The 16,944-nt window shown below is 47.3% G+C and overlaps 1 protein-coding gene across 2 annotated transcripts in view; it reads right to left on the bottom strand.

The window, feature by feature from the left end:
- Positions 1–16,944, bottom strand: part of tnika (TRAF2 and NCK interacting kinase a) — a 67,184-nt gene that overhangs the window by 15,363 nt on the left and 34,877 nt on the right. The window contains exons 7-20 of one of the 2 annotated variants that reach the window (XM_079752516.1): positions 16,004–16,134; positions 15,535–15,589; positions 14,871–14,949; positions 13,943–14,118; positions 11,946–12,012; positions 11,509–11,719; positions 10,799–10,888; positions 9,094–9,327; positions 7,072–7,593; positions 4,179–4,343; positions 3,213–3,518; positions 2,334–2,440; positions 1,492–1,607; positions 993–1,090 (exon numbers count right to left, since the gene is read on the bottom strand). In XM_079752516.1, the coding sequence (XP_079608642.1) occupies positions 993–1,090; positions 1,492–1,607; positions 2,334–2,440; positions 3,213–3,518; positions 4,179–4,343; positions 7,072–7,593; positions 9,094–9,327; positions 10,799–10,888; positions 11,509–11,719; positions 11,946–12,012; positions 13,943–14,118; positions 14,871–14,949; positions 15,535–15,589; positions 16,004–16,134 (2,357 nt within the window). The remainder of the gene's footprint in view (positions 1–992; positions 1,091–1,491; positions 1,608–2,333; positions 2,441–3,212; positions 3,519–4,178; positions 4,344–7,071; positions 7,594–9,093; positions 9,328–10,798; positions 10,889–11,508; positions 11,720–11,945; positions 12,013–13,942; positions 14,119–14,870; positions 14,950–15,534; positions 15,590–16,003; positions 16,135–16,944) is intronic. The other variant, XM_079752515.1, reaches the window with a different exon arrangement.

Below are 16,944 nucleotides of genomic sequence, written 5' to 3'. Positions count from 1 at the left end.
ACAAAGAACCAAGATGGGCACCTCGGTTCACCTCATAAGGAACACTCAAACTACACAATCATAGGACCTACAACAGAGTGAGGAAAAGTATTAATGCTGTCCATCTGCTACAGCATCTTAATACACCCCCATGCTAACAGGCCAGTGGAACAGTCCGCCCCTCCTGCTCATTCACCCCTGGCCAGAGGAGCGGTCCAACTCATGCAGGCATTGGGGAAGGGGGGGCAGGTTCCTTTTGACCCATTTACCATGACAACGGAGATGCAGGGGAAAGAGATATTTATACACTGTTAGGGTGCTTTGTTCGGCGGTTTCTTTCTTTAATACCTGCACACATGCAGAGGAATGTGTAGAGGAGGATCACACAAGAAACTCCAAAACCAACACACACACACCATCTATCACACCACACACACAAAGTTAACTTTTGTGTTTCAGAAGTAAACAGAGCAAGGAAGAGGAGTGAGGGAGGGGACAGCTGGTGGGGGTGGACCCTGTCTTGATAGAGATACTTGTGCTGGGAGGGGAGGACAAGATTACACTAACCTCATCTATGGCTCTCTTATAGCTCTGAGAGAGAGAGAGAGAGAGAGAGAGAGAGAGAGAGAGAGAGAGAGAGAGAGAGAGAGAGAGAGAGAGAGAGAGAGAGAGAGAGAGAGAGAGAGAGAGAGAGAGAGAGAGAGAGAGAGAGAGAGAGAGAACTCCATGAACAGCAGGAAAATAAAGGAAAGACCCCGAAGAAAGGTCCCAAAGAGGTGGGGAAAATACCCCAAAAGCCTTGGAGAAAGATCATATGTGTTCAGATATTTGTTCATGGAGTGAGTTTGAGATAAGTTTGGAATTGTGTGTGTATACATAGGTGTGTGTGTGTGTGTGTGTGTGTGTGTGTGTGTGTGTGTGTGTGTGTGTGTGTGTGTGTGTGTGTGTGTGTGTGTGTGTGTGTGTGTGTGTGTGTGTGTGTGTGCGTGAGTGAGTGAATGCTCAGCACTCACTGCAGGTCTGCTGGGTCGGGCTGACTCCCGTCCCTCCTCCTGCTTGGGTTTCCCTTCCTGATTGGACTCTGGTGGGGCGACTTCCTGCTTGCCTTGACCTATCAGAGAATCCACAAAAAACTAAAGTGAAACTCCAGCCCCCAGAACAACCATTTCTTGTGTCTTCAATGAGAACGATTCAGTCCCTGTGAGGGTTCTCTGAACTATCAAATGGAACCGTACCAGATAACAAGAGAGAGACACTTAGAGAGGAAACAAAACATTAAGCAATACAATTAAAGAGATAAGCAAAGCGATAAGGTGTGTTTGTTTGTGTGCTTTTGTGTGTGTGTGCATGTGCATGTTCACAGGTCGGTGTTTTTATGTGTGTGCGTGTGCGCATGCGTCTGTTGATATGTGCGTGAGTTTTTATGTGCTTGCCAGGTGTGTTTGTTTGTGTGCTTGTGTATGTGTGTTTAAGTGTACGCAGGTGTGTGTGTGTGTGTGTGTGTGTGTGCACCTCTGTGCTCCACTGAGCCTCCTTGTGATGAGGGGGAGGAGGAGGAGGAGGTGTTGGAGGAGGTTCTCTGCATCACGGGGTCCAGGGACAGCTCAGAGCGACGCAGGTCCGGGTTACTGAAACATCAACGCAACCGATTGTCTGTCTCTGCTCGCTCTCCACACTGTCTCCCTAGCTTTCTCTCTCTCGCACGCTCGCTCCCTTGGTAACTCTAAAGTGTATATTAGCTGTGATTTGTCGAGGGGGGGAAGACCAATTCCACCGAAGGAACCCAGGCTACATTGATGTCTCAGTGCTCCCCTGGTGTTCTTAATGAACACTGACACTGCTGGTGAGGATTTTCTTCTGGTGATTTTAGAGTGCAAATGTTGTTCAAGTGTGTTCAAGTAAAAAAAAGAAAAAAAAGGGCTTTGGGCTGAGAGTTCTTGGAAGGAGGACTTACAAGTAGGCTCGTTATCCCCATGTTAATTAAAATAAACTTGACTTGGTCTCAAGGAATACCCAATTTGATCATGTATTCTTTGTATTATTCTTGCAAAGGATGTATTGTGGCTAGAATGAGATGATGTAGTAAAACAACTGAGCCCATACCACCTTAGCATGGGTGACCAAAGTACGAATCAGAGCTAAAACCCTGGTGTTGTAAATGCCATGCTCTAACAATGGAGTACAAATAAACCCCAGGTCCAACCCAATGAGTCGAAGGACCGTATCTTTTTTTAGTTATAACAATATTGTGCTTTTACAACCCTTGATGAAAAGTGGACTAGTGGTACGTCGTGGCATATCACTACACTAGAAGAACAAGACTCAACACTGAGGCTGTGCGGCTCCGGGAGTACCTGGCTCGAATGAGCTGAGAGCCACCATGAGGGCCCAGGCCCGGCCCGCCGTTAGGGGAGCTCTTCCTCACCAGGGCTGGGGAAATCGATGTCGTACGCTGGGGTACCTGGAGAGGAGACGCATGCCACACACAGGCGAGTGAGATGGAGTGATAAGACAGACAGACAGACAGGCAGACAGAAAGACAGACAGACACGCAGAATGACAGATGGGCAGAGAGACATACGCATTGGGCAGACATAAAGACAGCCAAACAGAGACAGAGAGACAGATGGGCAAAGAGAGAGACAGAAAAACAGACAGAGATAGACAGACAGGGTGACAGTCAGATTGACAGACAGAGGGAGACAGACAGATGGGCAGATGGAGAGACAAACAGACAGAGACAGAAAGGTAGGCAGACAAACAAGGGGGCAGACGGATAGTTAATTTGAAGTTTAATTAGTCATCAGAAAGCCAAAACTAATACAAAAGATACATAAAACTATCACCAGACCAATTCACAAATGCTTATTAGGCTGGAATCGCTCAGTACATTTTGGATTTCCAAGGGGCATAATCAACGAGGGCAGACCAAAAGGCCTTTGAACGCAATTTGATAGAACCAAAACCAATCAGAGCAACAAAACGTGGGACCCATCCACAGCATTCATCCAGCGGCGCTCCCATAATCGCTCCTCTGTCTGTACAGTCATCGTATTAAACCTGCCACATATTAGATCAACGATTGGGGTTGTCGTGACCGGGGCCAGAACAAATTAATGCATTTGATAGCAAATTAGTCTGGTTCCCCGGCTAACTACTAAAACTGCAATACTACAATTCGGTGAAGGGTAAAACAGGATTTGATTTTGAGAGGCAAACAGGAATGACAATACCTTTGGAGGCATGTCATCTTCTCTCAGCCAGGCTGCTCTGTCGCGGTCTCTCTCCCGGTCCCGGTTCCGGTCTCTCTCTCCGTCTCTCTCCCTCTCTTTCTCCTCCTCCTCCCGGCTGGAGATGGCGGGCGCGGGCAGGGGCGTAGTGGGGCTGTCGGAGGTGGGGTCAGAGTTCTGCCGGGGCATCTCGTGTCGCGGGGAGGGGCCCGAGGCGAGGCCCTCGCCGAGTGCCGAGCTGGTCTGGTCCTGCAGAGACTGGGAGCCCGGTATGGACGTGTGGGTCTTCACCGGGACCAGGTGGGCCATCTGGAGCAGAAGGGGGGGGGGGGGGGGGAGAATGAGGGAAAATAGATAAAAGGAGGGTTAGAGCGAGAGAGCGAGAGGGAGAGAAAGAAAAGGAGGGATAGAGCGAGAGAGCGAGACACACACACAGTGAGAGAGGAAGAGAGAGGGCGAGTGAGAAAGAGAGTCAGAGTACAAGGGTTAGACAGAGAGGGAGAGAGAGTCAGAGAGGGAGCGAGAGGCCGAGAGGAAGAGAGAGACAGAGAAAGTAATAAAAGGAAGTAGGTTGAGGGAGGAGGTTGTTGAGGTAAAAAAGTATAGGAGGGAGAGAGAGGGAGGGGAGGGAGAGTAATAAGAATCGTAGGCAGGAAATCAAGGACAGAGGCAAAGGAGAGAATTAACAGGATGGGAAAGAATAATGGAGGAGAAGAAAATACGGTACAAGGAGGAACGGGAGATGATAGCAGGAGACAAAGAGAGAGGGGTCAGGTAGAGAGGGAAGGGAAAGCATGAATGGATGATGGATAGAAGAGAGTGGATGGTGTGTAGGAGGAGTGGAAGAAATTGAACCACAAGGACACGGAGAGAGACAGAGGTGCGTTCAGAAACACGTGCACTTATAGTATAACACAACACACTCCCCCAAACACCGATCTCGCTCTCACTCCATCGTCTCACACACACCTGGGGTTCTGCGGGCCGGTGGATGGGTGGGGTGCGGGCGGGCTGCATGCCCCCGCTGCTGAAGGACTCGGAGCGGGGAGGCAAGGGGGGATCAGAGGGGCGGCTGGGCACCTTGTGCTGGGGTGATGGGGAGCTCTGTCTGTTCATTTTAGAGCGCTCCTCAACCTGGGATAGGTCACACAACGCAATCACTCAAACCATCCCAGCGAATCATGCGTTGGTCCACCACATAGCCACCTGCAAATCCCACTCTCCCTATTTTTTGAGTGGCCATTAGACAAAAATTAACCTTATTGTGGGACAATGGGTTCAACAAATAATAATACGAGTGTACCGTTACCACTCAACTGTTTACTTTGGTATTACTTTGGCAAGACTTCATTCTTCAGGATAACGAGCCGTGTTTAACATTTTTCCAGGGGGAAGTGCAATTTAGACTTATTGTGTGTCCCACAAAAAGGGTTCAGTGTGTCTGAAGGCCGACTGTATGCGTGTGTGTACATGTGGGAGCGTCTGTGACACAGGTCGTGATACCGACGAATGTTTCAGGCGCTTCTTACTACACACACATCCAATTATCAATGCGTCAGTGAGAAGTTTTTCTAGCTTCTATAATAAAGTGGGGATTATTCGAGATTGTGACTCCGTTCAGGGGCAAATGTACGTATCATGAACACCCATGCAGCTTTGCAGCAGCCTTAGATGTCATCATCACCCAAACATCGGCAAAAAAACTGTACAAACAAAAAGGGTATGTTCAGCACACAGAAGAGGTGTCGGGTTGAGCGTACTGATGCACACTGACTGCCGCTCGAGTCAGTGCGCAGCCACTGGTTAGTCTACACCCCCCTACTGCTCTACTACAAGCCCCAGAGAGAACCACTACCAGGAGCTATAGGAGAGACAGAAACTGTTACAAGAAATTGAGACGGAATATCCGAGCACAAAGGAAAAGACTTATGGTGGGATGGATGCTTAGTCATATAATTAGCATTTGTGTGTGTTGGTGTGTTGGACATTTTGTGTTTTGTGTGTCAGTGTGTTTAAGTTTGAGGTGTGCTTTTGTGGGATTTGTATGCAAGCTTTATATTTGTGTGTGTGTGTGTGTGTATACGTGAAAGTGTATGTGTCTATTTGTGGGCCTCTTTCGTCTACCCCACCGACTTCTTTTCCCTTAATGCTCGGACAAACGTCGGTGTTGACACAAAGGTTAAAACGGTTAATGGAGTCCACGGCTGCGCCATCTAGAAGCACGGACAAAAAGGAACCCGGACGATGGAAGAGAAAGAGAGAGAGGCGAAAAAGACGGGTTGAAAGTCATCAGAGAACTGTAGAGGTGGCTTATGAGCACTGCGGCATGAGGACCAGACTCATGAGGCCCCGGTGTGTGAGGTTTGTGTTTCGGAAGTGATCCCAGCGACCGACTCGCACCAGCAGCCGTCACCAAGCTTGGGGCGGAGGACTATCGATTCGGACTGACCGTATATTTGTGAAGCCTGGTTTGTTTGGATGGCGTGTTCCTTGCTGAAACGGTCCCTATCAAAGCAATGGTCAAAGTCTCGTCCCGATGCATTGTGGGATTGACGGGGAGACTGAGAAGGCGCTGGGGGCCGGTGGGAGGGGGAGGGCCGGAGAGGGGAGGGGGGGGGAATGGGTGGGGTGGTCTAGTTTCAATAGCACCTTGGCAAGCACATGGCAAGCACATGGCAAGTAATACAGTTTACTGTACTTACGTTATGGGCTTGCAGCTAAATATCAGGACAATAAAATATCAATGATATGAAATATAATAAGACAAATTATGGTCATATAGGCATAGATTATATGTAGGTAATTCTGCAGGCAAAGAGAGTTTTTCTGTGTGTGTCTGTGTGTGTGTGTGTCTGTGTGTGTCTGTGTGTGTCTGTGTGTGTCTGTGTGTGTCTGTGTGTCTGTGTGTCTAATGACATTACATTAGAAGGACCTTTTGGGGCAGGTATTCTGGGGATGAACAGCTATTGTCCGACATAGAGAACCACTCTATTTCTGAATCTTCCCCAACCTCGCCAGTCCCTCCACCCCAGTAAGGAGAAGGCGGGGCATGGTAGGAGTTGCCACCATTGTTGGCCTCCTGTGTGGTGGAAGCAAAGACAGGTCGGAGGTATCTCTCGCTGTAAAATAGTTTCTCAAAAGCCTCCACTTCAGAGAGCGCCAAGCTGTGGTCACTAGGAACCACCAGGCTCTCGTTGCTGACTGTCAGCCTCATCCCTTTCCCACTGTGCCGCGATGCGTCTGCAGCCTCACCGGGCCGCGGGGAGTAAGACCTTGAGCGGACGCGCCCCCCCTCGTTGGGCCCACTTTGGCCATGATCGGTCGGGACATGGAGGACATTGTGGTTTGTGACATCCTGCGTCCTGTTTGCGTCGAAGAAGGACTTGAGGAGGACTTCGGGGGCGGAGATAGAGAAGACGGTCGGGGTTATGGGGGGGGTGGACAGTGGCTCGTGGCTGACGGCCTGCCTCATCCCCCTCTCGCTCCGTACCCCCTCCTGCCCCGGGTCTACGTCTATCCTACGGCACGGGGATGTGTCCGCAGCCGACCTGCCCCACGGAGAGAGGGACCTGGCGCGGACACGCCAAGCCTCGTTTGGCCGAAGGTGGCCATGATCGGTCGGGACGGGAAGAAGGGTGTGGTTAGTGATATCCTGCCTCCTGTTTGGGTTGAAGAAGGACTGGAGGAGGATCTTAGGGGCGGAGTTAGAGAGGAAACTCTGGGATGGGGGGGGCGATGCCAGGTGGTTGTGGCTGCCGGCCGGCCTCATCCCTGTCTCCCTCTTTACCTCCTCCCCCGGGACTAAGTCTATGTCTATCCTTAAGCGCGGGGAGTGGGAGCGGGGCAACAGAGAGGAACTGACCGGTTTAGCTGCAGGGTTAGACGAGTGAGGTTTAGAAGCTGGGCGGCCCTGTCTCTTCTGTTGGGCCTTCAGGGGTACGGGGGACTGGGTGAGCCTCTTCTGGCTTGCTGCCTCATTCGGGACACTCAGGAACGGGTCTACCACTGGCTTACTTTTCTTGTTACCGGGCCCCAGCACATAAGGGTTAGGGATAGGGATGGGATGGAGGACCAGACCCTGACCGGGAGACTCTTTGTGGCTGACCACGTTGGGGTCCTGCCTGGGCACTTTGGGGTTCTGGCAGAGATTTTTGACCCTCAGGCGGATCTCGTGCTGGAGCGCGGACTCCATCAGGGGGTCTGGGGGTTCCGTGAAGCGGGGGGTCAAGGGGAGTCTGCTGGAAAGAGGCTGGGTAGGGTTGGAAAGGGAGCGCCTAACGGTGGGGCCGTGGCATGCAAGTTGATTGAATGACGAATGCTGGTGCTGTTGGAGAGGACGGGGGAGCTGACTGTAAGAATGTGGCAGCCCCTGCTGCAGCTGGACCTGGAAGGAGTCAGAGGGAGGTTAGCCAGGACACACTCTCACACACACACAAGCACATGAACACACTCGCACAAACATAGACAAATGTGTGCTCAGTCACTCACTGACTCGCACATTCACACACAGGGTAGTGAGTGCATCATTAATGCACGGGCTATGGGAAGAACTGTAGTAAAAATGGTTATTTTTAGGTTTTAAAGTGCCTGTTTTTGCAACTGACACCCCAAGATTATATTCTAACATTTCTGAAAGCATCCCTAAAAAACAAATACAACTTTTTCTTATTGGGTTCAACCAAGTCTCGCTCAAGGAGAAGACTCACGAAGGCGGAGTGGTCAAAACTCACCTGTTCAGAGTTCACCTCGACTCTGCATAGAAACCAATGCACAGCCACCATTGAATGTTGTACGTCCTGGCACTTGTACATTGCACTTATTCAAGTTACTTAATGGTGTAGCATCTACAGTAGCTGCTATCATTGCTTTACACGGGGAATGGGTTAGCCTAGCGATTGTAATACTTGCACTTGGTTCTATGAACATCTTTACTGTACCGACAGCGATCTCTTGTTTCACTTCTTATGACAAATGTACTTATTGTAACAAATGCACTTATTGTAAGTCGCTTTGGATAAAAGCGTCTGCTAAATGCCCTAAATGTAAATGGTTGCCTGAGGAGAACGGTTGAACTGGAGAGAGGGTTAGAGAGTTTGTTGGGTTAGAAAACGTCCGTTCTGTGTTGTCCTTACTAGGACGCGGCGCTGTCTTGACACGACGATCCGTGACTTATCCCATGTGCGACAGGCTTTACATTGAAGCTGCGCCGAAAATGAGTCCAACTCGGACAAAGGGTGTATCCGAAAGTCACTGACTTCAACGTAGCGCTTACATAACGTTTAGGCTACCAGGTAGAGTGCATTCAGTGCGCTGTTGCAGATTAAGTTCATCTAGAGATGATTTATCTATTGCTTCCCCAATGACCAACCGATTGGTTGAATAGTAGGTTGAATTTTAGGCAAAGGTTTGCTTTGATTGACCACAGCCATACCAAGATCGTCTCCATTAGATATAATCAATTTCCCCCTAATTTATAGATTACACATTCATCTTCACAAAAAATAAAAACAATTTTTAAATAATTCTTACTTTTTCTATTTCTGATTTATTCCTCTGAACGATCTGACAGATTGAACACCTACTCTACCCACTAGATCATCAAAACTATTTTGATCTCATCAAGTGCTGTCAAATAGTGCTACTGCTTTGAGTGAAAAGTGCTACATAAATAAAGGCTCATACTTGCTAGACTAAATTTTACGAAATACTCGGCAAGAATGGATTTTCTGTTCTTAAAAGCTTTAGTCGATAGGATGGAGAGTACAGGAGCTTCAGCTGGCTCGTATTTATATGCACATGCATGTTGTGTAATCATGCAAGCGAGTGTGCGCGTGTGTGTCTACCACTGTGTGTGGCACACGGTGCACATGCATGGCGGCATCACCTCTTTGGCCCAGGCGGGTTTGTCAGGCTGGTTTGGTCCATAGTGATAGAGCTGCTTCTTGTCCGGTCTCCCCTCTGGCTGCTGCTGCTGCTGCTGCTGCAGTTGCTGCAGTTGTGCTGGCTGTACATGTTTCTGCTGTTGCTGTAGTGACACCAGGTAGGCCCTCTCCTGCTGGAGCTGTCTCTGCAGGCGCTCCGCCTGCCGCTGCTCCTCGATCTGCTTGCGCTTATACTCCTGCAGGAGGAGGAGGAGGAGGAGGAGGAGGGTGAGGTCAGTATGAAGGAGGAGGGTCACCTCAGGTCCCGGTCATGTGTTTGTGGCACGCCATGCGTTGCATGCAGCACCGGCCTGTCGGGAGCCACTGCTGGTTCAATGGGGCGCGCACGCACACACACACACACACACACACACACACACACACACACACACACACACACACACACACACACACACACACACACACACACACACACACACACACACACACACACACACACACACACACAGGAATAAAAATGGGCAAGCAGGGGGATGAATATACAAACAACTGTACAGATGTCTTTGGCAGCGATGTACGCCACTGGAAATGGAAGGAGCAGGGGAAGGAAGGACAAAGGGAAAAAAGAAAGGACAGAAAGATGGAAGACGGCAACAGAGCATAACCGGAAACGAGGACACTGAACACTGGGTTGGATCACAAAAGTCCACCATGGCATCTTTGTTTTATTTTACCCACCTTGATCTAAATCCACTCTGTATCACATTACGTTCATACAAAACGAATACCACAAATATTATTATATTCAGAAGAGTATCAAAGACACCTATCGCCAAATCCGGCATAATCCTAAACAGAAGGATAGGGGTTGAGTAAGAGAGAGGCTTTGTTGAAAACAAATATCCTCGTAATGTTTTTCTTAAACTCTTAACCAAACCTTAACGACCTCTGAGAATCAACCAAGTGAATGGCACATTCAGTGGATGCATGCAGGGGTGATGGGGAGGCACAAGGGGAAGGGGAGCATAACACTTGAACCAGGGTTCCATGATTGAAAATGGGCCCTGGAGGGTTTAAAACACAGCGCTCCCTGTGGGTTTTTACCAGCAGTAAAGCCTGCTCCTGTAGCAACTGCTGCTGGAGAATCTCTAACTGTCTCTGCTCTTCCTCCAGCTGTCTACGGATATATTCCTGAGCAACAGACGGCAGGGAAAGAGACACAGAGAAACAAAGAGAGAGAGAGAGAGAGAGAGAGAGAGAGAGAGAGAGAGAGAGAGAGAGAGAGAGAGAGAGAGAGAGAGAGAGAGAGAGAGAGAGAGAGAGAGAGAGAGAGAGAGAGAGAGAGAGAGAGAGAGAGAGAGAGAGAGAGATAAAGAGTGGTGAGCAACGATACACATGTGAGAACAGACTGGGTCAAAGAGAAAAAATTTGGAAACAAAGGCTTGTCTTATACAAATTTTAAAGAGAACCCAGAAAGTGCATTCTAGACAAAAAGAGAAAGAGAAAATAAGTACCAATTGGTTGTTACTGGTATAACCAATAACCATATAAAATAAGATAAGACAAAGAGTGAGAGCATAGGAACCTCAGCATAGTTTTAATTTGTGTGTGTGTGTGTGTGTGTGTGTGTGTGTGTGTGTGTGTGTGTGTGTGTGTGTGTGTGTGTGTGTGTGTGTGTGTGTGTGAGTGTGTGTGTGAGTGTGTTACCTGCTCTCTCTCGGCGTGCCTCCTCTCCTCGTCTCTTCTGTGCTGTTCCATCTCCTCATACCTCCTCCTCTGCTCCTTCTGCAGCTGATGCTGTCAGGTCAAATACGACCGCAGGCGTGAAGAGAAAAACATTAAAAAAAAACATTGAAAGATGAGACACAGTGGCTTAAAAAACAACAACACAATCTTCAGTGATTCAACTTCTTTACCTAAGTAATAGTGGACAAATACAGGCTATGAAATGTACCAAGACTGACAAAGTTAAACCATTCTATGCGTCTTTGTGCATGATTGGGGAATGTTCAGGCTGGTTTCATGTGTCTGTGTGTCTGAGCATGAGTGTATTCTATTTTAATATATCAACTCCTTCGAATAATGATTTTGGACTCTAAAACAATGGAAACCAAGCTGGTATTGAAATTTGAAGAAGTAAGGTGTGACCTCTGTTCAGTGAGTAACAGTAACAGCAGATTTAAGCTACAATCAGCCATTGTGCTCAACCCACTTTGTTTGATTCAATTCTATTGAAATGTATCTCATGCTTTTCATGTATTATTTGAACTAGTAGCCATTGCTATAGAGCCGAATGCATGAGAACCATGAGGCTCAGTCAAAGCAGCACTCAATCAAAACAAAGTGGGGCGAGCAAAAAAATGCTATTGGCAGCCTTATGGTTCTTAAAAATGCTCAGTAAACTTGACTTTTCTAACCTCTTCCAGCCTCCTCCTCTGCTCCTTCTGCTCCTCGATGCGTTTCTGCCTCTCGGCCAGTAGTAGGCGCTTGTGCTCATCGTTGTGCTGCTGCTCCAGCTGCTGCTCCAGCTGCTGCCTCCGCAGGGCGTCCGACCGCTCCTTATTGGCCAGCTGCAGGCGCAGGAAGTCCCGCCTCAGGGTGGACTCCCCAGGGACGTTTGTGAAGCAGCTGGGGGATTTAGCCAATCAGAGAGAAGGTTGGTAAAAGTTGGCGACCAGAAGGAAAGTCATGTTGTTGAGAGGTTAAATTGCTAAAAAAAAAGTTGAATGTGTAATTAGTCTCTGAAAGAGAGTGCATGTGGATGCATGTGTGTGAGGGACACATGTGCGTTAACTATAAAGTTAGTGTTTAGGTGTATAAATGTCTTTGTAAATGTCTTCATAAATGTACACACCTGGGATCTACTGCTTTGTCATCCTCGTCCTCCTCTTCACTGCCGCTGTATTCGTATTCTGTCTCTTCTATCAAGAAGAAAGAGAGAAGATTATACATTTAGAGAGAAAATATGAATGGAAAGCAAGTTCACCAATATTTAATGGTACGTAGTATTTATATAATGCACGTTCCTGCTTTGAGTTAAATTGGAACCATTTCCAGATTCTAATGCCCCATTTCCACTGGAGGGTGCGGGTCGGATCGGTGCGGCTGGGTGGAGCAGTGAAGGTGCGTTTCGGCGCAGCTCAGTTACGGCTCGCGTTTCCACCGCCGATAGTACCCTTATTGTAGGGGGGGGGGGGGGGGGGGGGGGGGGGGGTTAAGCCGTATGGCAATAGCCACGGCAGCTACGTTATCATTGTGACCTAACAGCAGCCCGACAAAGCGTAGCCTGTTAATAAATCCAAGGAAAAAGAAGAACGCGCACAATAAACAAAGATCAACAATGTAGGACGTCCAAGAAGGAAGGCAAATTTTTGCGCGACAAAGAAGCTGTCGCCATTGTCCAGAAATACCTCAAAGATAATGTGTTTGTTTTTTATTATCCCCCTGTCTCACGGAAGTGCGATTCTGTCGACCAATCAACGGACGGTGTGTGCTACTCGAACTTGCCGGCACCCTTTCAGGCGTCTCAGTACCCCAACGGAGGAGTACTGCGAGACGAGTTCGGCTCAATATGGCTCAGTCCGGGTCACGCCCACTTTTGGCGGTGGAGATGCGATCTGTGCCGCACCTTAGCGAGCTGAACAAACCCGCACCCTTCGGTGGAAACGCGCCATAAGTTACATATTGAGCGCACGGTTCGGATCCACTCAATGCGACCCATCGTAGTGGTCATTTTATTGCCATTGCTTAGCTGTTTAGGGCAGATAAGGTTGTTGTTTAGGACAGGTTGTGTTGCTTATGTTGACTGTGCTTATGGTGTCAGGAATTGAAAAAAGTCCATGCGACCAAAATGAGAGCATCTCCTCATTACCGAATGCCTCCGCACAGAGCCATCAGTGTCAGACTAAGATGAAATTACATCTGGAGACAGCATGTCTCTCTACGGTAACATGACACTTTTATTCATCATCATCATCATTAAAGCCATTTCTTTCCCCGAGGTGTGATGTCTTCTGAGTCAATACGGTCCTGTATGCATGCTTGCGTGCGTGTCCATTTAGTAGTTTGTGTGTGCACATTGACAAGGAATGGTGTATTTTATATATTTTTGGCCCCTGTCCCATAACCTGGTAACCAGACAAATCTGCCAGCACACGTTTTATCACAACCGTTTATCAGTCTTTAACCGTTTTATGACTGAACAGAGGAGCGCCGTCGAGTCATTTCAGGAACAACAAAAGCTGCCGCTAATGTGTGTAACGATTTGCAGCTTTGATCGGTTGTAGGTCTATGAAATTGCGTCCAGAGACGGAAACCGAAAAATAAACGGAGCGCTTCCAGACCAAAGGGCCTATTCAAACTGAATCAGGCGCTGTGGCGATTTCCGCAAACTGCTGCGGCATCCATTCTTCCATTCATTTCATTTCAGACCTTCATCGCTTTCTCTTGCATATCGCTAGAGTTTTGCCACTGGTACTGTGTTTATACTTAGTGGATGTATACTTGTACAGTTCTGTATGTGATCAACTAACTTTCCCCTGTTAAAGTTGGCTTAAGGTTGGTCAAGCAAGTCAATACGCCACAGTAGAAGCTAGAAGAATACATACAATATACAATACAGTACAAGCTAGTAAAAGACCAACAATACATACAGTGGGGGGACTTAAACCACATTATCAGACTAGCTGAGCTGGTACCGGTACTCTACCGTATTTTACCATGTACCCTTACCCTATACAATGAACTTTCTTTAGCTAGGGACATCTAGTGGTTTGTTCCGATCACTGACTTTGTCACTGATCAGCACTCCCAACGGCTGAGCAGCCGGATACAAGGTCGTGCCCCACGTACCTCTCTCGCCCCGCCTCTTCTTGGTGCGGTCGATGTGGTCTTTGAGCTGGATGCGGATCTGCCTCTCGTTGGGCAGGTCCCTGATGAGGGGGTGTTTCAGGAGCTGTTCAGTGCTGGGCCTCTGGCCGTGGCTCTTCACCAGGCACATCTCGATGAACGACTCAAACTTTCTAGACCTGGGTGCAAACACAGAATGACACGTTGGATTGCATGGCAATACACACAGTATTGCACATCGTACAAAATAAATCACTCTTGGTTAATGCAGTAGATGTGGGGAGGGTTGAAGCATCTTGATTAAAAAGGTCAAACATACTACACAACCTTTCTAAAGTCTCTGAACGTTTTTGAGCAAGGCTCGCGAGCCACTTTTGAGCAAATTGACGGAAAAAAATGAGTTGAGCTGCGGTGCAGTCAGTGGACCTTGGAAAGTGCTCTAGTCTAGACCGACAGATCCTTTTTCCTGTAAAGTAGCGCTGCTCCCTGACTTTGGAATTTTCTTTCGAGAGTTGACTTTTAAAGCTTATCATATCAGCTGCATTAAGTAAATGATGAAGACAGGAGGGGGGGGGACACACCTTTTTCTGCCTGTTTCTGTGTTTTTGGATAGGAATTTGGTGTGGCAAACAACCTTTCAAGTTGGATAAAGGTGACAGATTAGATCCCTAACCCCTTCCAACTGACATTTAAGTAGTAGGCCCATCTGAGTTTTAGTATATCTTTTTTGATTGTGTGTTGATTTGGAAGTTGTCGTATTGTAAGGAGGGGAAGTATCTACATCCATTGTCCTGCGCACACTATTTCAACAAGAAGCTTAACTTTTCCCAGGTAAAAATAACCTTAACAATTAATTAAAAAGAATGATCCCATGATACCACTTGTAAACATCATCCTACAGCGCACTACTGTTGCCAAAACAACCACTCACCATTTCTTTGACTTGAGTTTTGGCGCAGGATTTCTTGGGATGAGGAAGAGGGCTCTCATTGGATGCATGTCGCACAGAGCTTGAGAGACAAGGCGGGGGGACCAATCAGAAGTTAGACAGAATGCAGCATTAAAGAATCATCATAAGCAATAATTAAAAATACTCAAATATATTAGAGAATTTACTTAACCTCAACTGAATGAACTGAATTGAGGAATCAGAATGGATGAAAGTGCATCTAAATCCTTTCATCCAAAACAGTGGAAACCAGTTGGAAACCTCTCTAATAGTGCATCACACACACTGGACAGGTGTTCATGGTTGGTGTGCTTCAGAGTGGAACCAATAGGTTATATATCGCTTTACATTACTGTGGAGTACTATAAAAAGAAATCATTGGACATGGAAATGTACTGTGCAGGCAGTTATTAATGATGGGTAAGAGGACCTGACATGGTGTGTGTGTGTGTGTGTGTGTGTGTGTGTGTGTCTGTGTGTATGTATGTATGTATGTATGTATGTATGTATGTATGTATGTGTGTGTGTGTGTGTGTGTGTGTGTGTGTGTGTGTGTGTGTGTGTGTGTGTGTGTGTGTGTGTGTGTGTGTGTGTGTGTGTGTGTGTGTGTGTGTGTGTGTGTGTGTGTGTGTGTGCGCACACATACGTGGAGCTCCCTCAGCCATCTCTATAGCGGTAATCCCCAATGACCATAAATCACTCTGCAACAATAGAGACACAGTGAATTAATATTACGGTAGAGAGTTATAGACAGAGAGAGAGAGAGAGAAACTGACAAATTGCATTAATGCAACGATAGAGAGATATGTACAGAAAAAGAGGTTGCAATATTACAATGAGATCGAGAGAGAGAGCGAGGGAGAAAGACATAGATGGAGAGAGAGCGAGACAAAGGTGGAGAGAGAGATGAGATTTAAGGTTTCCTGTGTTGGGAAGAAAATTGCAAATTGAAGAAAAATGCATAAATAATGTTTTAGGATATTTATTTCCAAAATAGTCTACAAAGCAAGATAAAAACAAACAGCTCCACTACAGTCCCACTAAAACAGTATTATTCAATCTCTTCTTTTGATCAGCCAATGCCTGGATTAATGAACAAAGGGAGGGAAGGGCACCTTGAAGTCGTACGTAGCGGCAGGGTTCTCGTCGCAGGCGATGACCTCCGGTGCCATCCAATAGGGCGTCCCGATGAACGTGTTTCGCCTCCCCACGGTCCGGTCCAGCTGGGCCGACACGCCAAAGTCCACTACCGTGCACACACACACACACACACACACACACACACACACACACACAGTGTTGTTATGGATCACACCTGCACACTCCAAAGACTCTCAATCTTTTAAGTGTGTGTGTGTGTGTGTGTGTGTGTGTGTGTGTGTGTGTGTGTGTGTGTGTGTGTGTGTGTGTGTGTGTGTGTGTGTGTGTGTGTGTGTGTGTGATATTTTACATGACAGCCTAATCAAACCCAACTCCCCTTGCTTCTTTGAGGTGGTTAGGGTGTGTGCGTGCCAGACTGTGTGTGCGCTCTATGGAAGCCCAAACGGCTCAAAATGAGGCCTCATTTTAGTTGTGCGTTGGTATAACTTAAGGTAAAATAAACGCTGTTTAAAACACAGTTTTTCTATGCCGTTTTTCCCCAACTCTACAACGTCAGCGTTTTGGACTGCTTTTGAACACGTCAAATATCAAATTCAAAAGGCCGGTTTGGATAACAATCCAATGAGCTCCTACTCTTGATTTTTAGAGTGAGTAAGTATAGACCTTCTTTACTTGATTAACAATAACAAAATTCCCACCACACCTAGCACACCAATGATCTTTTTTTATCTTTCACGCTGTGCATTCACTTGACTACACTCTCAACCTAGGCTATATTGGGTGTTCAATCAATGTCAATCAATCAATGTGTGATGTTGTTGTATGCCTACATCACACGCATTCAATTCACATTGAATACAGTTATAGTAGATCGAAATATTGAGCCATACGCTACTTTCTGAGAACTAAACGGAGAAAACACTCGGTTGGTCTGCATTGTATTACTGAAGCGCAC

This window comes from Pollachius pollachius (assembly GCF_949987615.1).
Source record: "Pollachius pollachius genome assembly, chromosome: 15".
In the NCBI taxonomy this organism is placed as follows: domain Eukaryota; kingdom Metazoa; phylum Chordata; class Actinopteri; order Gadiformes; family Gadidae; genus Pollachius; species Pollachius pollachius.
This window is presented reverse-complemented; position numbering and strand designations above follow the sequence as displayed.